This window comes from Dermacentor albipictus, chromosome 8, assembly GCF_038994185.2.
Source record: "Dermacentor albipictus isolate Rhodes 1998 colony chromosome 8, USDA_Dalb.pri_finalv2, whole genome shotgun sequence".
Classification (NCBI taxonomy): Eukaryota; Metazoa; Arthropoda; class Arachnida; order Ixodida; family Ixodidae; genus Dermacentor; species Dermacentor albipictus.
This window is the reverse complement of record NC_091828.1, coordinates 128,242,773-128,269,027: the sequence shown is the minus strand read 5'-3', so window position 1 is coordinate 128,269,027 and position 26,255 is coordinate 128,242,773. Positions and strand designations below refer to the sequence as shown.

The following is a 26,255-nucleotide window of genomic DNA, read 5'->3' as shown; positions in this document are numbered from 1 at the left end:
GTGAAAAAGTAATTTTCAGCCTATTAAACATTATTTAATGTACACAAACGGAAGAAAGTGTGACAATATGGTGTCAAGGCCACTTCAAGTTTTCTTCAGCATGTGTTCCAACATTGGCAAACAGCCCAGTTGCCCTTTATTTCCAAATGTGCTTCCTTTGAAACACCAAGGATGAGTTCCAATTCTGGCCAGCATTAGAGACAGTCGACATTGACAGCCAAGAAGACAGCTTCAAGCCCAAGTGGTGGAACGAATCCAGAACTGTCTGGAAGATGTCTCTGCGATGTGACACCACCTCATGTAGAAAAAAAAAGTTAAGAAAAGTACACATTATCATTACATTTTAACACTGCATGTGTGAACCTATAGAAAACACAAGGTAGCTCACATTATGCCTGTAAGAAGGCGTGACTATGTTTTCCTGTAAGCAGACGACCTTCTCGTTGAGTTTCCAAGCTTTCTACTCAGATGCCTTTGGTTTAGGCAGTGAAGTAGCCTGCATCGTTTTTGGTTATCTCTCTCCTTTTGCCGTTTTCCTCAGAATGGGAACAAGAGCTAAGATGGCCACTGTCTACATAGCTGTCTGTTTAGCGATCTACAGCAAGTATTGGAGCACAGCCTATGACACCAGCAGTTGCACAAGCAAACCTAAGACAGAACAACCAACCTGCCACTGGGAGGGCCTCCACACGTGCGTCTGCCAGGTGAACGTTCGGGTGGGAGCGCGCAGCCGCGCCAGCTCGGCAGCCAGTGCAGGGGCCTGTTCCCGCAGGAATGACAGGTCGCGTGCCACAAAGTAGGCAGCCTGCGCAAGGCCCCGCTCCCGGCACAGTGCCAGTGCCGTCTCGTGGGCCTCCAAGCAGTGCTCGCGTTCCAAGTGGCACTGCAGTCATCAATAGGCAAAGTCTCAACTAGAATTTTGAAAAAAGGAGACATTTCAAAAGAATGCCAAGGTGCACATCCAAGAGTTGAGGTTTATTTAAAAACAGAAATCTGCCAGCATTTGTTCGTGCTCTTTTTTTTTTTTTTTGGTGAGGAGATGATTACTGTCACCTCGTTACCAAGAAAATAAATCAATAGAAAATAAACTTGTTTGTCCTCCTGAAACCTTAGGGACTATCTGCTTTGTGAATGAAAACAGCTGCACCCACAAACTGGAGCATACAAGTTTATGAGGACCATTAAAATTAATTTAGATCCCCCAGTGACAATTTCTCAAGAATCGCAGAGGAAAGAAAAACTTAGGATAGAGCATGATATAGGGCCCCCAGCCTTTGCAAGGCAACCTCCTCTGATCCTTTCTCCCCTTTCTGCACACTTTCGCTTGACAAATGCATGTATCACGCTTTGAATCCAGGGAACAGCATGCTGTAGGTGGCTTGGCTCGTGGTAGGTTTGAGTCCCACTGGCTGCTGGAATTGCCACTGCTTTCTCCAGCCTGTGTCAATCACTTTCTGCTTACTGCATTTGATGCTTTCAGTTCTTGGACTTATTACCTAGGAACATTCTTGCCAGTCCAACAGCAGCGCTAGCTTCAAAGAACCTGTGCAATTAGCTTCATATTATAACTTGCAAGCAGTGCAGCAAACAACCCCGCAAAGCACAGCCATGCGGGGTGACTAGAAACAACCGCTTCGGTGTTTTTTTCATTATTAATTCTCTTTTTGCTTTCTAACTAGGCTTCAAGTTTATCATGTGACACTCCCTCCAGGGTTACTTCTTTCATCCATGACCAGAACCAAGCTCAGAATAACAAACTGTTTTATACATGGGCTTGTAGACAGCATAGCAGGATAATAACTGGCTCAAATTACCTGAAAATATTAATAAATGAGGTTAGAATTGTCTCTGTTGAACATTTGGCCAACAATGATGTCACCAACACTATCAACAAAAATAGCACTGATGACAACAGGAAGAGTTGCACACGTCAGACCACTGGAGACACCATGCAAGCAATACTCATGCAATATGGAAAGCAGTACCAATGTGGCTAGTTAAAACCTTGGTTTACCATGGCTGCCCCCTTAAGCGAGAGTGTGGCAATGATGCCTACCTGAACTTCATAAAGCTGACTGCGCAGCCATGGACCAATCAAGGAGAGCACAGGAAATTCTGCTTGTAGCCGCTCCTTCTCCTAAGCAAGCAAGAGACAGGAATGCGTTAAGAATATGCAGAGGGAGGAGGACCCGCACAGCACATGATATTGTTGCACAGTGCATATGTTCCACTGAGCTAAGTCAACTGCACTGATGATATGCTTGCCACAAAATAACTTCAGCAGAACATTGGAAAGCTAATCTTTGTGGTTAACCAATTGCTTACTTTAGAGCCCTGAAATAAGTGAAACTGCTCAGGGCATTCGCCAACAGCAGAGCATTTTTGTGGGTGATTTAGTGGAGATCATGAGGCTTGGAGAATATGTTGCGAAAAGTGACATGGCATGATGACATCAGCACTGCAATTTCAGTGGTTTCAGTGGCTGCAAGATCTATCTGGGGGCGCTCAAATGTCCTGCACAATACGTAGGTCATTTCTGAACCACTCTCAAAGATCCTGGCTAGCACTCCAAGGGGCATTTCACTTTTATGTGTCAACCAGCTGTGGCACCCCTGCTACTTCTCTATCAATGGAAAAACCTCAATAAGTATGAGAAAGGTTTTGTCCTAAGCAGGAACTTTCTTTAAATGGGACCAGTGTGGTTCTTGATTCATATTAAGTAGGGCATGGGAATACAGAATAGTAGATTTAGGATGGAATATCGGATTGAAACTAGAAAAGACGGATATCGAATTGAATATAAGAAAAATTGATCAGAAAGCTTAATGCTTATAAATTTTGCTCGGGAGTCTCCTAGTATTGCATAACAAGAATGTAGCAAACTATCAGTAATTTAGGTACATAACAATCAAGATATACAGTACAGTCTACTTTTGATAACTAAAGGGAACTCCAAATTTGTATACCAGCACCGATTATAGCTCAGTTCTACTATAAAGGTATCAGAAATATGTTTTTATCAATAGAGTGTTGGTTGAATAGAATAAAGTGATTTTTTTACCTCTGAAGCTAAAGAATTAGTGATGTTATGTTGTACTTAATACCGATGGGGCTCTTAGTTCAAGAGTGAACCAGTGTATATCAACGTTTTATTTCAGAGAAAGTTTTGCTCTCCAGTTTGCCTTCAATATACAGAAGGACTTGCCAATCTTTATGGCAGGTGGGTTATCGTAAGACAAATTTGTGCGCCAAATGAAAGTGCGGACCACACGTTACGTGAATCAATCACCGCTTTGTGCATAACCATCATTGGTGCTGTGCAGACCAACAGCAATCAGCGCGGATGGTTGAGCAGGTGCCTTTTCATTGTCATGTTCCGCATGATTTGCCACCTGTCAAGATTCTGAAATTGATAGGGTCATGGGAAGTTCCCACAATGCCCCCTCCCACTCCCGTTTCATCGTCAATTTGTCGTCACGCACATGAATGCAATCATGCGGTCAGTGAACAAGTGACATGACACTTTTGCGCCCACCATGTAAATAAAAAACTAGTCTTGTGATGTGTTGTTTGAAGCAACAAAAAGAGATCAATATACATCTATGAACGGCATCGAGAACAAGATGCTGCCGTACAGTGCGTCGCAAATATGGTGGCTGTGAGCAACATTGTTGCCATGCCGAACACTCATTTGCGAGGTGGCTTGTTGGCTTTCAGAGTGCTGCACGGCTACTGTAAATATATCTGTGTCAAATTGACACCAAACAGCAACTTTAGTCACCGATGCCTGACAAAGCAGCGCCAACTGTGTGCCAATTAGGCTTAATGGCCAAGGCAATGTGGTGTGGTGTGGTAACGGCACACAAACCGTCATAGAATGCTTGCCACTACTGGGGTTGTACAGGTGGCTTCTCGCATGATCACGCATACTGCAACACGATCCACAGGCCTCCCGGCGGCTGATCAAACTGGTCTTCACACATGCTATCGCACTTTCTGAAATACACACTGCTTTGTTGCTTTTGCCTCTGTCCAAATTTTGTACCAGAGGCGGCCCCGGCCGACATGTCGCCATTCTGCGAATTCGGCATTCAGGCACTCTACATTGAATCCCCACATTGGGCCGCCATCAAGGAGCGCATGCAATAGGGAAGAAGCACTCGCAGAGACAAAGTCCGTGTATCTGGAAGTGGCTTACCCCTACCCCGCTTGGCACTCCTTTTGTGTGGCATCGAGCATGAGGGGCTAAGCGGCACATGCGACATGCGGCACTGTGAGGGTCACTACACTGAATATAATAAATATTCGAATGATCACTATTCCATCCGGTGATATCCGAGTATTCGCACAGCCCTAATTTTAAGCTAACACTTGAGGGCAGAAGCAGTTCATAAGCAACAATGTGTGCCTTCACGCAATGCTAAAGTTGTGTCGGTCTCATAGTGTGAAGAATGGATTTCACTGCAGTAAAGCAATCCTCCAAGCCTTTTGGCAAAAATCGTTTGGGGATGTCTGCAAAGGGCAACCATTCACCAGAACCCCTACAGGAACAAGTAGCTGGCTTCTCTGAAACTTTGTACATGGAAGCTCCTATGCCTCAAACCCACACAGCGCAGCAGGTCCCACCTGAGCCACATATTGTGCAGTACGGTTGTGCACAACATCCAGAGCCCGCTGGATAAGCACAGCTGCTTGGGCCTGCTCAGCGAGCAGCTGGCCCAGGCCCGGCGCCAGGCTCTCCAGGGCTGGGTCACGACCCACTGCCTCCGACACACGCCGCACATACTCATCCTGCACGGCAACTTTGGCTTGCTGCAAGCAAGACATCATAACTTCACAAACAAGCACATCCAGATCTTTGCCATCGTAGAGCCATATCACAGAGTACAGCTTTTTGCATGGGAATACCAGGCCTCTGAGTGGCATCTTTCTCAACGGACACATGAAGGACACATTTGGCAAACAAAGTTTTCTCTGCAACAATGATTTAGTCTGCACTAAAATAGAATGTAAAATGCTGAAATTTGTTTTTACTATTACATTATAATTAGTAATTATAGCACAAGTGCTTGCACACGCACCTCCAGTTATGGATGGATGGATGGATGGATGAATGAGGCTCAACCCTTTGAATCGGGCGGCGGCGGCGCACCACTTAGCCTTGAATGGTACTACTATATGCATGCATACCTATGTATTTACTCCTTTACTTTTGCGCTGATATTATCCACCAATCAGATAGCCTCCGTTTTAGTTATTTCTACTTGTTCAAACTCTATTTTACTTTCATAACTGTGAGTCTGCCTAGTTGGAACAGATTCATCTTAAAACTTTTTGTGCGCAAACAAACAGGGACGAAGAATAGGAGCAACACAAGCACGAGCGCTTTCCAAGTTTCAGGAACCAGCTTAACACCCGTGCTCTGCACTCACACACCGCGATAATAGGCACCAGAACTGCTGGGTTGTTTAAGTTATAGTTTGGACAAGTAGAAAGAGGGCCGGAAGAACTAGAAATGAACTTTGGTTGTAACATACAAATAATTTACACCCTAACTTTCTTGGAAGAAAAGAGGTGCAAGACATAGGCAAATACAGTATTTCCCAGAACAACCTGCCCTGCCATAAGAATACAGGCATTTGGTCGCCTGAGCAAGTCCCAAGAACCTAACAGCATGAGCATTGTTTGTATGCAATCCTGCTTAAGATGCACAGCTGTTGCTGTGATGTCTGCATGTTTGCAAAACACACACCTGCCTCCCCCCGCCCCTCATGAAGTGCATGCTCCCTCCCCTTTCCTGAAATATACTTCTGGCTACACCACTGCCCGTACCACAGAGATACAACAGGTTTAAACCTATTCTGACAAATTTCATAAGACAGGGAAAAGCTTTCTCTTACTACAAAAATGCACTATGCATTAAAAATGTATTTCAATGTACAGATACATGATCAGCACCGTTACAACACTATACTAAGAATACTAGGCACTAATGATTTCCCCAGAGAACTCACCTTCTCTATGTCACTGTCGCACAGTTTTTTTGCTGTGAAAGAAATGTATGAAACATATAATAAGACTATGAACACACACGCAGACACATTACAATTCTAAAATCATGCTTGCAACTATGGCAACATGTTTGCAATTTGACGTTTAAGCACAATTCCAGCACTATTGTGAGGAAGTAGCCTACTTTGATGCATGGAAAATCTCTTTCCTCAAAGCGGGCCACCACATTTCGAGTACACTAAGTACCATGCCATGTCATGAAGCAGATATTATTCATTTGCAAGGAGCAGGGAATATCACTTGGCTTTTCCCCATTTGTATATAACCTTGACAGCTATTGAGTGTCAGCTTTACATGACATTTTCAACATATTGTGATGGGTGCATTTGTTTTTAGTAACGCAAGTATTTAAAAAAATAAAGTAAATGCCTTTCACTAAACAATGCCCAGTTGCCCAGTTGAGGGCTGTACACATGCTCCAGATCACTTCCTCTGTGTCTTAGCTTTTTAAATTTCCCATTCAGGAAAAATTATTTTCTTTGTCATTGCACCTTGTAAACTGCAGCCTTCTAGATATTTATGAGTAGCAGTAATACTTGGCATAAAATGATGTGCAACACTTAACTTCAATGCCAGCAAAAACAAATTACAAACCCATCTCAAGGACAGCTTTATTTTCACTGCATTGACCTGGATTCAGGTTAAATGTTCTAAGGGATTGAAATAAAGCTTTCAAATTCACTGAAATTTTCTAATGAAATGCAAGCACAAAGCAGAGTCAACTCTGCTTAAATTTATCACGTTATGAAGTTCTGATTAAATGCTAGTCTACTGTTTAGTCCCACAGCATTCGTCTTGCATTCCGCACAAACAGATCCTTGTGGCCAGGAAGAGAAATCTTCGACCATCATAGGGGTGTTGGATTACCAAATTTTATTCTGTGTTCTGACATGGCAGTTTAGATAATTTAATGTGTCCGAATTTCTGAAGGTCACTCACACACAATACTTCTGTTATGCATGAAAATTATTTCGTTGCAGAAGTCTTATTTTCCGAGATGTGTTTTCAAGCATCATGTACATGTGTGCTTGGGCCCCGCCAATGTCAAGCCGCCTTTTCTTCGACTGCCAATTTCTATTTTCCTTTATTACTACAGTCGAGCCCACTTATAACGAACCTGAAGGTTTCACGGCGTCTGTTCGCTATACCCCAAAGTTTGTAGTAAGTGGACAACAGGTCAAAATAAAAAATAAAAAGAAATGGCTAGTCAAAGCACAAAATGTATCTATTTGTAAAGAAGTTCATGAAGCTCATCTTTTTCTGCAGTGCAGATCCAATGAGGGCGGTTTCTAGTTTATTTAAAGCAGAAGCGTGCTCTTCGCCGAGGCCCTTGGTAGAGACAAGTTGCTTGAGGCTCTCTATCTAGGCCATTGCTACAGGCATGCTTATGGGTGCTGGCTCCGAAGTTTCATTGTCATCTAATTGCTCTGCATCGCTCTCCGCCTGCACTTTACAAGCAATGCCCTCGTCTGAGCACGGTTCCACAATATTAGTGTAATCATCTACAGAAATAAAGTCATCCCAATCAGTGTCATAGCCTCCCATATTGGAGTCGACGGCACGCTGCCACAAACTGCTGCCGGACCGATCCTCTTCTGAAGCAACAGGCTTGGCATCAGGCACTGCGTCAACGAAACCGGCCTTATGGAAACAGTTCCACAAACAAGTGGCCGTAACCTCCGCTTAGACCACGACATATGTCACAATCAAACTCACCCAGCCACTTTGCGAATTGCGCATCATCCATGCCTTAGTATTGTACCTGTAGTGCACAGGTACCCAGCTCCGAAAGCAATGCAGCTTCTTCGATTTTCCGATTACAAATGGCACGCACCGGTCACTGCCATCCATATTAGTGCACAGAAGTACTGTAACACTCACTTTACTGTGCCTGCTGCCAGCACATGAGTCGCCTTTCATGGCGTACGTCTGGTCCGGCAGCATCTGATAAAATAATGCAGGTTCATCTGTGTTATACACGTCCTCCTCCGTGTAGCTTTAAGCAGCACATCCTCTACGTCCGCATGGGTGGCCTTCCGCAGGTGCTTGCTGTTCGTCGAGTCGGCGGCAGAGCTTGCAATCTTTTCCTTGTTCTTTAGAATCGTCGAGATGGTTGATTTAGACATGTACTTATTCACCAACTCGCAGTTTTTAGCACCTTGAAACACTTCCTTCAAAACTGTTCACTTCGTTGCCATGTTCAGCACTTTTCGTTTCATGAACGCTGCAGGCACGGCATTCTCGTCTGCCATCCTGAATTACAACTCAGGCCCAACTAGAACGAAGTGCGGAGGCGAGGAAGCATGGAGGCTAGTGTAGAGAGGCCTGCTTCGCGGTCATGGCAAAAAAACAAAACTTCTGAACATAAGCCAGCGCAATAGTGTGCACGCCGAGACAGCGAGGGCGTTGCAAGAAAAAGTGAAGAGAGGGGAGCGGAGTTGAAAGGACGGGCAGGAGGGCGATCTTGGAGGCCACACGCCGACACTCGTAGGCAGTGTGTGATGATGGGGAGAGGGTAGAGGGGAATGAAACGGATAGTTCATCTCCAAGGAGGCTTGGGAAAACAAATCGCAGGTGCACAAGGGTTGAAGGTCGTCATTATTTTGCATCGCGGCGGCAGGTTTAGGCCGTCCGTTCGCTGTGACCGATCGGCAGGGCTCTAAGAAGTTTGTGATATGTGCGATTTTATGCCATTATTTTCATGGTCACATGGCTCTAATTTGTTTTAAGTGAAAGTTTGTCTTAAGTGGGGCCGTTATATGTGGGCTCGACTGTAATGCAATGTTTCTTGTAAATTCAACTGCCATCCACAGTAACCACTACAGTTCAATAAACTATTCCTTTTTAAGTTGATTAATTTCGCCAATGCTTTCCTTGGTCTCATTTTCTGATAGCTTCATAACATTGTTATAGAAAAATGAAGCCCATCGATTTCCCTAACTTTTCTTGCTCATTGCCTAGTGAGGGCCTTAACCTAGGCAGCCTTAAGTTAGCATATGAGGACGTATTGAGTAATTCTCTACTGCTAAGTTTGCACACTACATAATGCCCAGTTTACAAGATATTCTAAATCCGCTACTGTGGCCATAGGTGGTGCTGGCTAACACTTCGTGGCAAAGTTTAATACAGGTACATAAATATTTCTAAAGGTTTATAAGAGAAAGCAGTAGAAGTAGCTGAATTTCTAGGGCATCGCATGCACCACATGCAGGTTGTGGGTTCAGTTACAGTTAAATCTCAATAAATACAAGCAGGTAAAATCAGCAATTTGCTTCATTATATTGAATTGTTGTTATATAGTAGACTCCCTTTAAGACGAACTCAAAGGGACCACGAAAATTTAATCATCTTATCAGAAGAATAATTGGCAACATGACCAGTTGCATCCAAATATCTTACTTCAAAACAGTAAATGAAGCGGAGTGAAAGCGGGGGGAAAATGACCTCAAAAGTATTTAATTAGCTGAACTTAATAGAAAACTGTTTTCAAGAGGTCTTGGTACGATCTGTCTCTTTTCATTTCTTCCTCTTGTTTTCGCCTCTGTCCATGGGCAATGTGGGCCGCAAGCCTCTAGTAGGGTGCCTTGATAAGCTCACCCCTCAGTGCGGTGCATCAAGGCAACCTAGCCTCCAGGATTGGCAGCAGTGGTGGTCACTCCAAATGTTAGTCCTAACTGAAGAGCCCATCTGAGGTGGTTTGTCTTAAGCAGACTTTTTTTGCACTGAGTCCATGGAAAACCAAAGAAACGTTCCCATGTTGTTTGTTACATGCAAGCATTCGGCTTAACCAAGTTCGCCTTAACGGGAGTTCACTGTATTGAAATTCGACATTGTGTACAAATAGGTACAGTCACCGAAGGATTTTTCTTACATGGAAGGGGCTGAAAGATTTTCGTAATTATTGGGCAATCGGAAAAAGCAAGTCTGAATGAGAAAAAAATTATTTCGTTGAATTTGAGAGCCGGCGATGAAAGATACGGTTTCATGACATGTTGACAATATTTTCACAATCGTGGTACAAAGCGAACCTAGCCATGCCTTCGCGTCCACCTTGCTCCCATGGCTGACAGTGTCGCCCACAGCAGGACGACCCTATCACGAAAAGCACTGGCAGAGGGTAGTGAATGTTTTATCTGCCTCTCGCTTGAGCATGTCTTCTAAACTTGAGATTATGGAACCTTATGTACTAAACACGTAAGAAGACAGCGCACACGATGTCACACCATCTCGGCAAGCTTACTCTTTGCACATGCAGCAGTTTACCCCGAAACAGGGTGCGTGGACTGTGGCAGTGAAATGTCATCATATCGAAATCATGTTAAACACGCTTTATTATATAGAGGTTTTAATCACATGGTATCCTATGGACAAGAAATTATAAAAAGTTACATACTTCGTTATATTGAGAATTTTGTTATAACGAGGTTTAACTATATTAATAATGCTGATGGCTATTCTTAATGTGGTCATTGTTAATGAAAGTATAAGGTTGACTTACCAAACAGGGAGCTTTATTTGCCCTACACCAGATAGAAATGAAGGCACTCAAAATTTCCCCACAGGAGGCCCCCAAAACAAGCTATGTTCAACTTCTCAGCTGTTTTTGGATTGATCCGACAATGAACTTCCAGTGCGCTCATGCTCCTAACTATATGAAATGGAGACGTGAAATTCTATGACATGGAATTCCATGATGTCATTGTGGTCAAAACATACCAAGGCTACAGTAGTGCACCAAAATGCATTGTGCTGACTCAAAGCAGCCTACCTCTAAGCTTTGCCACCAGGGCTTCCCGGAAAGCAGGGAACCAGCCACGCAGCTCCCTCTCCAAGATGTGCACCAGAAACGGCATGGCACTTCGCAGCAGCTCTGCCGCAACAAGAAGGACAGGTCAGACTTGATGCGCAAAGCATGGCAAGAAGTTTGCTCATACCAGCATTGTAGAGCCGCAAGTCAATCATCTGGCCTTTGGGTGTCTTGTAGACGTAAGGCACAGTTGGTAGCCTCTCCTCCCCCTGGTGAATTAGCAAGTGAAGTGGTCATGTGGTGGGCCCGATGCTCATTCGTGACACAGTTAAAAGCAAAAAGCACTCTCACACACTTTAAGAGGAAGCTTTAGCTCAGGCCCAACTTTGACGCAGCCTATTCAAATACATGTAAAACGCAAAAACGTTTTTCTGAGATAACCCCTGGACCGATTTTAATGAATTTTGTTGCATTTGAGGAGAAAGTTAAATTCTAGTGACTGTTGGAAGCGGAATTTCGATTTAGGGCTCGAATGTTTTAAAAAATATTTTCGAATATTCAAAAGTTTGAAAAATATAGAAGCAGAAAGATTACAAATTAATAGCTCTGCATCAACAACTGATATTGCGGTTCTGTAAACGGCATACGTTAGATCATACAAAGCGGACAAATTCTATATGTCAGTTTATAGCTTACGTGAATTCGTTACGTTGTGTACAAGGGGTCTGCAAAAGCTGTATTTTCATATTACCAAATTTTTTTTAGATTTATGTGTAACATATCAATTTTATCCGCTTTAGATGTACTATTAGATGCAGTTCCTAGAATTGTGATATCATTTTTCATTGCTGAGTTACAGAGCTGTAAACTTGATAGCTTCGTTTTCTGCAAATTTGCAATTTTTGCCAATTTTTAATAAAAAATTGACAACCTAAATAAAAAATTCAAAACCAACAGTCACTAGATTTTAGGTTTTCCTTTTAAATGCAACGAACCTCGTCAAATTTGGGGCAGTGGTTGCCGAGCAAAACGAATTCTCCATTTACATGTATTTAGATAGGAGCACCGGAGCTCAAGCTTCCTTTTGACCTTTGTGTGTGGGTTTCTGTGCACTGCTTTAAATATAGCACAAATGCTCAACGCAGATAGCCTCACTGTGTGACCACTAACTACAGTTCTGATTCCACTGCAATAATATAATTAATAAATCAATAATTAATTGTTTAATTAATACTACAATTTCTAATTGAAGTTTTAGCAGGGTGAAGAAATGTCAGGTAAGTACAGGGTGGTGCAAGAAAAGCAAATAAAGAAGATCTATACCTACAAGTTCTGGCTATGAAGCAAGAAGAATACAGAACAGTAAAAACAATAGGATATAAACAAAATGATGCAATTTTGCACAGTGCAAACATGAAAAGAAGAAAGTATACTGGATAACTGAACAATAAAAATAAACGAACACGAGACAAGAACAGAAAACAAATAATAAAAGAAACTTTGTATTGCAGTCATGAAAGCCAACTTGAAGTTAACAATGTCAATGATTGGTGCAAAGCATGATTATTTTTGAACGAATTACAATCCCTGTCGTCCTTGGAAAAATTTTAAAAAGAAGAAGAATATTTTGGACTGCTATTGTGTGCTTGAAGGGGTCTTCTTGTTATATAAGATTACTGCCAAGCATAAAATCTGGAATAAAAAGAAGAGAGGGCATTAAGACTGATCCTGTCTCTTTGCTAATTAGTATAACAATTTCATGAGATAATAGCAATTGCTTTTGTTTAGAGCTTGAAGGTTAGCGCTAGCTAATATGTCTGTTGTGCAATTGAGAAGACAAATGAAAAAAATTGTTAAATGACCAATGTCTAAAAGAAACATTGCAAATTTGAACTACTGGTGCATGAAAAGTTTTCTTTACTAAAGTATGCCAATGCTGACTGCTTCATTTTCCTTGGCATAGGCGGTGTGACACAATGTTTGCATTCAGAAGGCATTTGCTTGGCAGTAGAGTCATAACTTGCACAAAGTACCTTACCATGCCAAGTACTTCTGCTGTTGCTGGCATGTGCCTGCAGAAGTCTGTACTGTGATTACAATAAAAAACAATGTGTGCCACTTCAATGGATCACCCATTATGCCATGCTAAACATTCCAACAGGATTGCGACATACAGCTCTGAGGAACCAGATATGCAGCTGCCATTGTACAAACAGGACTACGTGTGCATGCATGGCGGAAGTGGATTGAAAATTTGCAATGATCTGCACCATCACCCTTCTTTTCATTACACTTTTGTTTTGTTACCTCAGGTGTCACTTAATATGACAAGTGCTTATCAGCGCAAGTAAGCGGTGACAGGAAGACAAGTGCAGCTATGTGGTATAAAATGCAAAGTTGAATATTGGAAAAAAAATAAAGGCAGAATATAATTAAACTGTAAAAATAATCCTTAAAATAGGCCTGGATCCCTTAAGGTGAGGTTTTGATTCACATAACAAAGAAACAGAAGGAACATGCAAGGTTCCTTATGACACATAAGGAACAGCTCTGTGCCAGCTATACTAGAAGCACACACAGTACACAGCTTGGAGAATAACTTAATAAAGTTCACTGCTCACAATGTGGCACTTCTCAAACGTCTGCTTCTTGATTTGGTAGCGCACAAACAGGCACAGCTGCTCCAGCTGGTTCTCTGCATCCGCCTGCACATAAGAACAATTGGACCCTGTTCACAAAAGTAGCTTTTGTCCCGGATCTATCTCATCATCTTTGCTGCTCAGAATAGTCCCCAGTAACCTTCACAACACATTAGATGCAAACACAAATGCTACAGCACACAGTAACGTTACCCTCACATAAGGAGCAAAGGTACTCATAGCCCTGAATATTTTCAGAAACCAGGAATTCATTGGTGTCGCTTGTCACACTTACAGATTTTGGTGATGCTATGTTGTGTGGTGCAGCTGCAGTGTGATTGAACATGCACAAACGTGTGCAAAAAGAAAATTGCCAAAAACTAGTTGAAGAAGTACAATTGTGCAGATCAAGTGAAAGCGGGAAGAAAAGATGAATGAAGTTGTCGCGAATGAAAGAAGTCACGCGAAGCAGCACAAAAGAAGAGGAAGAAAGACAAAAGAAGAGAAAGAAAGACTAGGCTACTGAGCTGGCATTGTCAATGTTTTTTTAGAGTGGTGTGGATGCATCATCTCCAGTTGTGCTCTGACGTCGTCAACAGGAAGCTTCGGGGACAAGTGTCATAAAATCTGTTCAATATATTGTGAACTTGAAGGCACAGTAAAACAGGAAACACAGGCTAGGCCAGATCCTCAGAACACACTTCTGGAATACCAGTCCTCTATGACATCACTGCCGTGCAAGTTTTATTCGTTTTCGATGGACGAATTTGTCCCGTCTCTGTTGTTGCTCGATAAACATGTTGGACATTGTAATTACCAGAGAAGGCATAAGTCTTGGATTTTGTCGTTTTTTCCAGAAATACAGGCCAGTTATATCAGCTTTTAAGTTTTTAGGCACACTCATGGATGATCATGGCATATTATAGAATTTACTTGGTTGCCAACAATGAGTTCAGAAAGTGTGAAGGCGCATAATAAATAGCGGACATGCAAAAGTGGTGGCACTTGATACGACGATCAACAGTCATGCTTACTACTACCACTGCTGCCATGTTGTTTATCAAGCCGAAAACCTTAAGTTTAAGTGTCTCATGGGTTGAAAAATCTATTGTCGGGCATCATAAAAAAATTGACCGTCCAGCATTATGGCACCAAAATTCAATGGCACCACCTGTGACCATTGATGGGAGTCGAACCCACAACCTTTTTGTGTTAATGAAGGCAAAGTTATTTAAGGCATTCGAACCCACAACCTATGATGTTAAGGCACAGTTAATTACGATAAGAGTTAATTAAGGCGCTCAAAGTCACAACCTTTGGTGTTAATTAAGGTCGAACCCACAACATTTGGTGGGAGTCGACCCCTCGACCTTTGGTGGGACCGAAATTTAAAGGCACCAAACTTTATAATGCCACCAGTGATTGTTGAACCCACGGCATTTGATGTTAATTAAAGTGAAGTTAATAAAGGCACAGTTAATTAGGACATATTTATTTAAGGCACCAGGACCGACAACCTTTGGTTGGAGAAAACAAGTAATAGGAAGTAAAAATGCACTCGAATGAGAATGTCAAGTAATTTAATGAATGTCTCGTGAGCACATAGGCTTTCACCTTCATCCTCTTTAGCGTATGCTAAAGTGACTGTCAACTTTTTCTTTACTTTCATTGAGGGCAATCTACTGTTGAATACTTATTAGAATTGCTTGCCTTCTTCACTACCTGCCTGCATAGCATCACAGCTATGTCATATTTCTATAGTGTTAACCAAACACTTTCTCTGGACAAAACAGCCAAAATATGCAAAAATATGTGACATGACACTGCCATTGAAATTCAACAGGGAAACTTACCCCTTCATATTCTTCACTGGTAATATTGTCAAAGAAATTAAAATAGGGTTTTGGAAGCAACCAGTGTAACAATAAACTGATTGGTTTAGTGTTCCTCTTCCTATGCTTTTAATAACACACAAGCTCAAAACAGCAATGATAAGTGCATGTTATAAGAAGGCCACCCACCTCGATGGTGAGCTCAGCAACGAGATGCTTGACCCGTTCCTCCTGCAGCCTGGACACGAGCAGAGTGGCTGACACAGAGGGCAGTCCAACCAGGGCATCTGTAGGACAGCGCTTCATATGTATTACAAGAAACAAGAAGCCCCTTGTTATAGCACAAGCTTTCGCTGGGAGCTCCTCGAGGAACCATAGAGAAGGTACCAGGCAATGTGAGAATCAGACTCGGTATGTGAATGCAGGAGCTGCGGATGAAAATGTTCAAAGGTCACAACTTGAACCTGTCCATGAACAGTTTCTACTTCCCACTCCTAACAAACACAAACACCACACGACTCTCTGAACAGGGTAATCAGCTATTACCAAGAGTTAACACTAATTAAAGAAAATATAAAGCTACATTCATTTGGAGCACACTTCCAACTATCATGAAATCACAGGATCATGAAAGGATATTCACTGGCTATCTGTTATCTATGTTATTGACGAAATCAGCCCTGTCCTAACTCACATATATAATTCATCTTTAAACTCGGTTGCATTACCACTACAAATGAAGAAGGCAAAAGTTGTTGTTATACATAAAGGAGGTTCTAAAAAAGACTTAAATAAATACAGACCTGTGTCTCTCTTAGCTATTTTTTCTAAGGGCCTTGACAAATTAATTTTTGTGAGCATTTTCAGTTTTATGAAAATATTCCATCTTACCACCAAAATGCAATTTGGCCTTAGGCAACAATCCTCTACAGAGCTGGCACTATTACGACAGAAAGAAATAATTATAGACAAAATAGAAAATAAAATGGTTACATTAGGAGTTTATGTAGATTTCTCCAAGGCCTTTCACAGGATAAATCACATGATTAATTGAAAACCTTTCTACATATGGAGTAAGAGGTGCACTATTTGATCTGATCACTAGTTATATCAGTGGCTGCGTTCAATATGTTGCACTCGGTCATTCAAAATCAGGTTATAAGCACAAAAGACATGACATACCCAAGGTAGAATTTTAGAGTATTTGTTATTTAATATTTATGTTAATTATTTAGTGCACATAGAAAATGAAGCAGAATACATTATTTAGACAGATGATACAACTTTATTTACTTCAGGAAGTGAAGTTAACAGCTTCACAGTCAAAGCAAATGTAGTAGTAAAAAAATTGCAAGCGTGGTCTGTAAAGGATGCTCTCTTGGCAAACACAGGCAAGCGAAAGCAGTCTTATACAGAGCAAAAAACATGTCGTACACAGTCAACAAAACTCTTACATTAAGCGGCAGTGTTATCAATATAATTGAGGAAGTTAGAACATTTGGGATCACTTTTAACGACATTTATGTTTTGGGATATGCACACTGAAAATTTGACAGACAAACTAACCCATACTTCAGAAATTTTAAGGGGATTTCAAAACACACTGCCTGAGGAAACTAAGCAGCTAATATATTTTGCTGTTTGAACTGCACACAATATACTGCCACTTGGTGTTGGGAACTACTACGTTAACAAAGATGAACAAGCTAATAACATTGCAAAAGGGCACATTAAGAGCTATTGCCTATGTACTAGACAAGCGTTGTCCTGTCTGTTTCTACTTCTTGTGCTCGCGTCCGTACTTGCTGGAAACCATTTTATGTTTGCCTATGTACTTTTTTTAGCTCCCTCCCTATCGCTATACTCAATTTTATGTAATAAAAAAGTAACTGATCTTTGTCCCATGCACATTCTCTGCCTGTATAATTCACAAATTGAGCACAGAATCACTTTTTTATTGGAAACTGCGAATTTACAGAGAAACCGGAATCACTACTCAACACGACACTATGAACTATGGTATGTCCAGTGGCCGCACACAAATTATGAAATGAAAGCATTGAAACATGCTTTTCCGTCAACTCTAAATAACCATAGTTTAAATGATATGTCTATTAAAAACGTTTCTTATAAAAACCCCAAGAAATTATTTTTGTGATTTCTTTCTGCAGTTTCAATAGTTGTTGGAGTTAAATATAGCTTTAGATTTTAGTCTGTTATTATTGTATTAGCTGAAAGAACTGCTTGCCATACACTAATTGTGTTGATCATCTGTCTGCATACAACTGCCTGAGGTATTTTCGTGAGATGGGAGTTTTGTCAAGCCATGATACAGTGGCTTTTTTTCCCATCTTCTCAGCCATGTGATGTAACGCCTGTCTGGAACAGAAAGACTAAATATACTCATCCAACTTCAATCTCCAGACCTGTCAACCTGAGCAGTTAAAGAATACTACGGTTGAAGCCAGAAAATATTAGTATTTGGTGAAAAATACTAAAAGTTGTGTTGTTGCTCAAAATGTCAGCTGTCTACTTAAAAAATGTAGGAAGAGTGTTCTGTGGAGATGCTGTGAACACTCCTACTTCATCATCATCATAATCATCATCATCATCATTATCATCATCATCCTGGTTACGCCCACTGCAGGGCAAAGGCCTCTCTCATACTTCTCCAACAACCTCGGTCATGTACTAATTGCGGCCATGTCATCCCTAATAACATTGCATATATAGTCCTATATAGTCCTATATAGTCGCAGCATGAATAATTTACACCATAAACAAACAAAGCTGCCCATGAGGATAGCAAGAGGGGCTTGTTGGTACGGCATATCTTATTTTGTTATAGCACAAGCTTGACAAGGACAACAGAAGGCACATCTGACACACACAGCGCTATGTGTGTCAGATGTGCCTTCTGTTGTCCTTGTCAAGCTTGCGCTATAACAAAATAAGAAAGCTGCCCATGTTTATTTACGGTCCATTCATGTAACAGTGGCCAATATTTGGCTCCCATTATACCAATAAGCAGGTGACATCAAGTTGTTGTGGTTAGAATACTAACCACAAACAAGCAGATCTGTGATCAATATTTCTCGTGCCTACAAGGGACACTAGACAAGCTGAGCATAATAAGTTCAACTAGTCGAAACCTCATAATGTATACAGTCAATGTTCCCTATCATTTGTCGGTGCAAAATTGTGGAATGAAATACCCAGCTTCAGTAGAAAACTTCCAGATGCTATTCCATTATTAATACACCAATTTAAAGAACCCCTCACCAGGTCTGGCCATCTTGAGCTGACAAGCACAGTGCACACAATGCACGCTCACGATCGTGTCTGCTAAGAATTACATTGCTACATGCCATGGAAAGAGCTGAACTTTCAAACTAAACGCAATCAAGACATACACCCAGCTTGCGTGCACGACCATCAGTGGAAGTGTGGCATGCAGCCCAAAAGTAAACGAGACGAAAAAAGATAAGTAGGCGGGGCCCGTGACGTACGCGTCACGCGATCCTCTAGCTGTGGAATGGGAGAACACTGCGAAGGAATTCTGCTTGCAGAGGCTAGACGGGCAAAGTGGAGAGATTGTCCATCTTGGCAGTGACGCTCGCCTCCTGAATTCATCGGCTTGCAGCACTGAAATATTTCTATCTCGACTATTAATGAACCAATTTGAAAAATTCTTGCTGTAGAACGCTCCCAAGAGGGCATGCAACGACTTCCAGCATGTAACCAAAATTTGCTTTGTTGCCTGGTTAAGGACCCCTTAAATCACGTAATAAGATTACTTACTTTTGCTCTTTGCTTCGGGTTGCAATTTTGCTGACATTTATGATATGGATCCAAAACTAGCCACATAGGCTGAGGATCCAGATGACACTGTCAATCATATCGTATTACACTATGCCGGATTTTTTTTTCATCACTATTAGCCTGTGTCTGTGTCCACTTCAGGACGAAGGCCTCTCCCAGTCATCTCCAATTTCCACTTGAATGTGCTAACTGATTCCAAGCCATGCCTGTAAATTTCCTAACTCCACCACACGACCTAATTCTCTGCTGTCCTCGACTGCTCCTCCCTTTGCTTGGCATCCATTATGTAACTCTAATAGACCACCGATTTTCTGTCTTATGCATTACATGGCCTGCCCAGCTCAATTTTTTCCTTCTTAATGTAACCTGATATTGATCAATAAACCTGAAATATAAATTCAAATGTGCAGCGACCGTAGCATGAGTCTTCGTTCCACCCTCACCTAGGAGCAAGAAGGAGGCTCGTGCTAGGGCGGTTCCTGCAGCCCACAGGCTGAGGAAGTGTGGGTGGCCAAGGCGGTTGCGAGCTGTGACCAGCAGCAGGCGCAGGGCCAGTGCCACATCCCGCAGTAGCACCTGCCACGTGCCCGTCCGGCCACTCTGGACTGCACGGCTCAGCCGCCAGCGGTAGGTGCATCCCGGGAAAACACGACTGCCTACCTCAAACTCCCTGCAAGTGGTGGGAACACAGTGCACCGGCTCTGTACACAGTGTTACACAAGAGCAAGTGGCACTCAAACGATTGATGACTTTGGGACCCTTATCTGTATATTGTCTCTTACACATTCTTTGTATTTAAAGAATAATAAACTGAAACTGAACTTATAAAAAAAAAATATTTTGTGAGGTCTCTGAAGCAGCTCTAAAGAGCGTCTGCATCAAGAGAGCTACAACAAAAGGACTTGAAACTAAAGTTTACCTGATCAGAAAAGACTAGCTACTATAAGCCTTCCAGCAGCTGCTTCTCACGAAAGCTTTTAAGCACCACATATACTCCATTTCATACATAGCAGTGAATGTTACGAAGACTAGAAAGATTTCTTGCACTGTGTGCTTTCGCAAACAATACTAGTGCATTACACATAAAGACGTAGGCATGTGTCATATAATTCAATGTAAAATTAAACATCATACTTCATGTCCCAAAATGTTATGTAGCTGTTACACGGAGGGTGTCAGGAATGCGAAACTTTTAACTATCAAACAAGTAGAGTAATATGTTTCCACAACCAGGGACCACACCGCACCGCTTGCACTCATGGTAAAAACATAGTATGTTCCATACTTGAAGCACATAAGTATGCGAATAATATGTGATTTGGCCTAATCTGAAGTCCACAATTTGTGGTAGTAGTAAACTAGTCATATCAGTGAAAGTGTTGCAGATCCAGAGAAGCTGCACTACGAGGTGAACAGAGTGAGACTTCAAAGACCACACTACGTACATAGCTTCTGCTGTGTTTGGTAAGCGTGAAATACAGTATAGTTGAGCATGAGCGTGTGCCCTACCCACGGTCCTGGATGGAGCGGAGCTGTGTCTGGTCCAGCTTGGGCGGCCGACCCTTGGCATCCCGCACCACGGCATCGGCCTCATCAAAGTTTGGTGCTGTGAACACATCCCGCAGGCTGGTTGTGCGAGTCTGCGCAGAGAAGAACGCAGGCACATTTAACCACGGCACTCCCAGGATGCACTTATTGTGCCTGACAAAACACATCGTACTATACTGAAACAAGAGGTCTCTTCACCCAGACCACTTGCTCTAAACCTTTTATCCTTACAAGCCAACTGACACACTTAGAAGTTGAGTGTGCCTTTTTCATATCAGGGTTCCTATTCACAAGAACGTTTTATGCTAGAATTCTTCGTAAGAGAAATTCCTAGCCAATCCTGATGCTGGACATATTAGTGAAGGTAGACAACCAATACCTTGATATCTCTTTCTTCATGTAATAGTGTGCTTTAAAAAGCTGACATAAAGCCGGAACTGTAAGAAATGAGGACATTTACATATGAAGCTAACACGTTACGTTTCACTTCTCATTAGCAGTTTACAATCAATAAGAAATAGGAAAGGGTGCCCACATTGCATTCAGTTGAACACAACCAGAACTTCACCCTTGGCAATGTTTAAATCTGACACAGCCTCATTTTAGACCAACTCATTTTCCTCTCCAAAGTTCCATCCATGGTCAACCATGCTGGCATCAATGTGTTTGGCAGCCATGTGAGGAATGCAGTCTAAGCAGAGCCATGGGCAACGAGAATGGATAATGAATGTTTGATAAAACCAAGTTGGAGCAAAAGAAAGAACATTCTCTCCCTTCAGTTTGATGGTTGTGTGTTGCAGTCATACCCATGAATGCTCACCAGGCTAAAGCCAGCTGATACCACCGCTGAAGGATCTTTCGTCTGCTCAGTACGACGCAGCTGCAGCCCTCTTTTTTCACTAGCCTACTTTAAACACACATGGCACACTGATGTGATTCACCTTGTATCACCGACAATGAGTACTTTAATAGAGCGTGATGTTGGGCTATCTCGTTTACCAACACTCCAAGAAAAACTGTGCAGCAACTGGACCACTGAAAGTCATGTCTGTGTTGTTTCACTTTTCAGCGATCCAGTTGCTGTACTGTTTTCTTTTGTTGTTTTTTTCTTGGAATTACCACTACACTGCTTGCGTCAGAGTACCACTGTGGTCTACTAGACCTCTCTTCCAACAAGATTCACACCTACTGAGGTGTTACCCTTGTATAATGAATCATACTGAATATTCTTCCATGCATGCAAACTGGGTCAACAGCTACTTAGCTCTGTGTGTGTGCATGTATGTTTAAGAAACAGCAGACAATCTTTTTAGCTGTTGTAAGCTAACATTGAACACGGGTTGCCTCGTAACCAAACACCAAACATAGTGAACTCAAATCCTCCTGGTGGTTGATGTGTAGATTTGCATGTTAACTTTCATTTACTGTGGACACAATGACAATGCAGGCAATGATAGAATCCTGATAAATGATGGGGGAAAAAAAAACCAAAACAAAACAGATCATAATTTTCTACCGATAAATTAATTTCTCCTTTCAAAATAGAACGACACAGAAGACTAATCTTTTGTATCTATCTTTTGCCACAATCACAGAGCACTACGTAAAAACATGCTTTCGACATCCCTACTGCGAGTTGTCAGTCTCTTGTCTTGCAAGGTGCTCTCAAAAGCTCCCTCTCCTTATTTTTTAGGGTCACATTTATGGGCTGCTGTAACTATACATGAGAGCAGCTTACCCTTGGTTATGCACAATCTTTTCGGGCATGGACAAGCTGAGCTCATAGTTGAGTAGAACAGCATACGTAGTGTGGAAAAGACCGTGGCTGACCTTCCGCAATGGCTTAGCGGCTGCTGCGTTGCATTGCCGAGCACGAAGTCATGGTTTCCCCGTCGTGGTGGTCGCATTCCGATAAGGGCAGAATGCAAGAACACTTGCGTACGTAGATTTAGGTGCATGTTAAAAAACCCCAGGTGGTCAAAATTACTCTGGATCTCTCAAATACTGAGTTCCTCATAGCCCAGCGTGCAGCTTGGAAATGTTACACCAGTTAGCAACTAAGTTACGAGACAATGTTAACAATGTTAGCAACTAAGCTACGAGTGCAGACTCTCAAGGTCCCGGAATACAAGTGACTACCAAGACTTTGTACCAACCTTGCGGCCATCTCCATCAGAGCTGAGCAAAGCAGGCGGAAGATCAAAGACAGGTGCTGGCAGGCGCAGGGGAAATTTCTTCCACCGAAACAGGACAGTTTCGGCTGCCTGCAAATTTTTACAGGAAGGCAGCCGCCTCAGCATTCCTGCTTTGAGCAGACCACAGTAACAAGAGCATCTTCTCCCAATGGGTAAAGTGAAAGCAAAATGTGCAAGACTGTCTTTGACATCAGCATTAAAATCAGATATCTTCATTTACAACACACAACAGGCCCTGCAAGTAGGTACAAGCAATAATTATGTTGTCCGCACAGCACAGAACTGATACAGTAATTAGACAGAACATAAAAGAAAATTTATACTTCATAGGACAGTGCACTAGAGAAATACAAATGCGAACAGCAGAAAATATATTGATGAAGTGCAACAAATAAGAATTTAGTTGGTTGTTTAGATATGGGCCCACATAATTACACCAATTGTACTTTGTTCTGGGTCATTTATTATTGTGTAAGGGAAAAATGAATAGCTAAACACGTTGATGACAATACTTAAGAGTGACCGATACTTTTTTTTGCTTGTCTTCCAACAGGAGATACAGTGAATAAAATTATGTACTTAGTTATCTGCCAAACATAAATCCAGAATTCCCACATCTCATTGTGTGCATTTCACACTCTAGCAATGAGAGTTAAAGCCTCACTGCATCAATTTTCCTGCCAAGAACAATGGAAAAAAAATGTGCTCCATATTAAATATTTTACACCATTGGCGACTCTGGAGAGAAATAATGTAGCTTTGAGCTTATGTGAGAAATTTGTGCTATCGACTTTGAGCTGCTATAATCGTTTTCAATGATATGAACGATGGGAGGAGGCATGCATGTTTGTCTGCACCTGCAGGTACACCATCATTCACTCATGTCATAGTTGCAGATGTTCCTATGGGTGGGCAGCGCAACCCGGACGAAGGACGAGAGGAAGTACACAATACGAGCGCAGACTAACGCGAGCGCAGACTAAGCCATGAAATATGGCGTTCTAGTAGTCTTTTCAGAAAAGAACTTCTTGAAAAAGATTTGTAATCTTGCCAATAGACCTAAACAGGTGTCCAAAGCTATGTGCCACGTCAAACACTCGGGGCAGCTTGTGGCATGCTCGGTGGGAGTGGTCTACGTCATTCCACTTTTGTGCGACAAAAAGTACTTTGGGCAGATGGGACGCTGCCTTAACATCTTAGGGAGCACCAAGGTGCGATCAGGAATGAAACAGGTTCTAATCTGGCCACACATTGTAGAGTTTGTTCATGCAAACCCATGTTTGAACAAATGGAAATACTGTATAAGAATATAAATCAAATTAACCGTGAGATTGTAGAGGCCTGCTTCATGCATGTGAACTCAGGAGCATGCGTCAGCCAGACTTCTATCACTCTGCAGGATAAAGAAACTGATTTTTTGAATGGCAAGATAGGCTAACACCCTTGTAAACGTCACTTTACACGTGTTTACATTTTCTGTGTATTATAATCCGTTGCTTGAAAAAATAAACCAGTTGTTAGTCTGCGCTCGTATTGTATACTTCCTCTCGTCCTTCGTCCGGGTTGCGCTGCCCACCCACAGGAACGTGTTCAATCACCAACTCGCCCAGCTTGCCGTGTTAACATAATTGCAGCTCACACCATTCATGTGCCGAAAGTGAAAATTACAAGATTCTCAAAGTACTTTCACAATTTCAATTAACGTTGTCCAGGCTAAAAGGAGTAGCAGAAGAAAAAAATTAACTGACGATTACGATACTCCCTAATGCTGAGCACAGCTCTATATACACTAAGGTGGAAAGATGGGCGAGCTTGAAAGGATGCATACTTATTACTTCAGCATGAAAACAACGGAAGACACGCATTTTCTCTATGCGCATTTTCATTTTCCGATATATTGAGGCAACGACTTCAAGAGAGACACATAGCAGAGTCGGCAATCATAGAAAATTTGATCTGCAGGTCAAGCTTGACGAATTTTATACATGGCTCAACGAATGTTCCAGTGTAATCACTAGGGCCGCGTGGCTTCCACAAAGTACTACACAATTCGCGTTGCGCATACAACCAGATTACAAAATAATTGCAAACCATGACAATCAAAACAAGCGCAAATGAGACCAAACCAAGTAAACCAAACAAGCAAGAGCGAAAGCTGACGTGAGCAGACAATAGTACGGAACGAATAGTCAGGCTGAGACCAGATACGAGTATGTACTGAACGGTCGGGTGGGTCCGCATAACACCAGTTTCCCGCACGCACGTCACTGAAGGGGCCACTCTCATTAGTCTCTGCCATTCGCAGCTAGCGCCTTTCATCTCCTACGCCGCGTTCGTTCTTTCATCCTTCACTGTGCTCGTTCGCTTGCTTACGCCGCCGCCACCACTGCTTGCCCTAGGAATGGCTGCCTAAGAGCTGCGCTCTAAAATCTTCAATGACTGGCGTAACCACTGCTTTCAGTTTTGAGCACTGCAGAAAAACGTATTCTTCTGGCAAATTTGCAAAGTATTGTGCGGGATGGCACATACGACACAGTAGTACAGACCAATCATATCCAGTACAGAGCAGTCATATTAAAGCAGTACCTGTTTTATTGCTTGGACAGCACCTGCCAACTCTTGTGGCAGTTCACCAGGGTCAATGTAGAACTGCAGGCACTCCCTCTGCACAGGAAGCAAGGCAGACAATAACAAGTCTGCAACGGTTCACTTTAAAGGTTCAGAACTGCACAAGTAATACCAGTGTCACATGGTGCACTTTAAACTGTGATCATACCTGATTGAGATCCAAGTCCTCTACTGTGATTGGCTCCTCTCCACAAGATGTGCAAGGGGGCCAATAATGGTCAAGAAATTTGAATCTAATTAGGATTGATCACGATCGTAAGTGCACCGTGTGACACCCATATGAAAAAGGACAAAGGCATCGAAAGGAGGACAGTGTTGTCCTTTTCTGGCAACACAAGGCTACCTTGCCACTCACAGCACAACATTCGCAAAGCTTGAAGAATGAGTTACTTTATGTGAAAATGTCAAAACATGGAGAAACATGAATAACAAGGACACGCAGGATGACATGCTATTTCCAATTGCAGTTTTATTAAAACATCAACTACTGTTTGGTGTAGCTTCTGAAGCAAACAAAATTTTTGAGAGAGCCTGATAACAAACTGCTGGTGGAAATACCAGAAGCTTACTCTATCAATCAGGCGCGTGCATTAAGCGTACCTTCCGTAGTTTTCCAGGATAAAAAGATTAACTTTTTGTAAGGTAATGTTTAGCTGATGTTGGTTTAGCTAAGTGATGGTTATGACGTGTGCATGTACAAAACTGCATTAGAACTGAAAACTGAGCTAATTTGTATGCATTAATCTTTCTGTATGTACAACACTCACAAAAA

The 26,255-nt window shown here is 42.1% G+C and overlaps 1 protein-coding gene across 1 annotated transcript in view; it reads right to left on the bottom strand.

Moving 5' to 3' along the window:
• The window catches only part of LOC135918979 (uncharacterized), a 64,960-nt gene that overhangs the window by 32,674 nt on the left and 6,031 nt on the right, over positions 1–26,255 (bottom strand). The window contains exons 3-14 of the mRNA XM_065452705.1: positions 25,442–25,519; positions 22,817–22,924; positions 20,622–20,752; positions 19,556–19,782; positions 15,480–15,577; positions 13,441–13,524; positions 11,007–11,088; positions 10,841–10,942; positions 6,015–6,046; positions 4,627–4,812; positions 2,057–2,137; positions 668–883 (exon numbers count right to left, since the gene is read on the bottom strand). Of these exons, the coding sequence (XP_065308777.1) occupies positions 668–883; positions 2,057–2,137; positions 4,627–4,812; positions 6,015–6,046; positions 10,841–10,942; positions 11,007–11,088; positions 13,441–13,524; positions 15,480–15,577; positions 19,556–19,782; positions 20,622–20,752; positions 22,817–22,924; positions 25,442–25,519 (1,425 nt within the window). The remainder of the gene's footprint in view (positions 1–667; positions 884–2,056; positions 2,138–4,626; positions 4,813–6,014; positions 6,047–10,840; positions 10,943–11,006; positions 11,089–13,440; positions 13,525–15,479; positions 15,578–19,555; positions 19,783–20,621; positions 20,753–22,816; positions 22,925–25,441; positions 25,520–26,255) is intronic.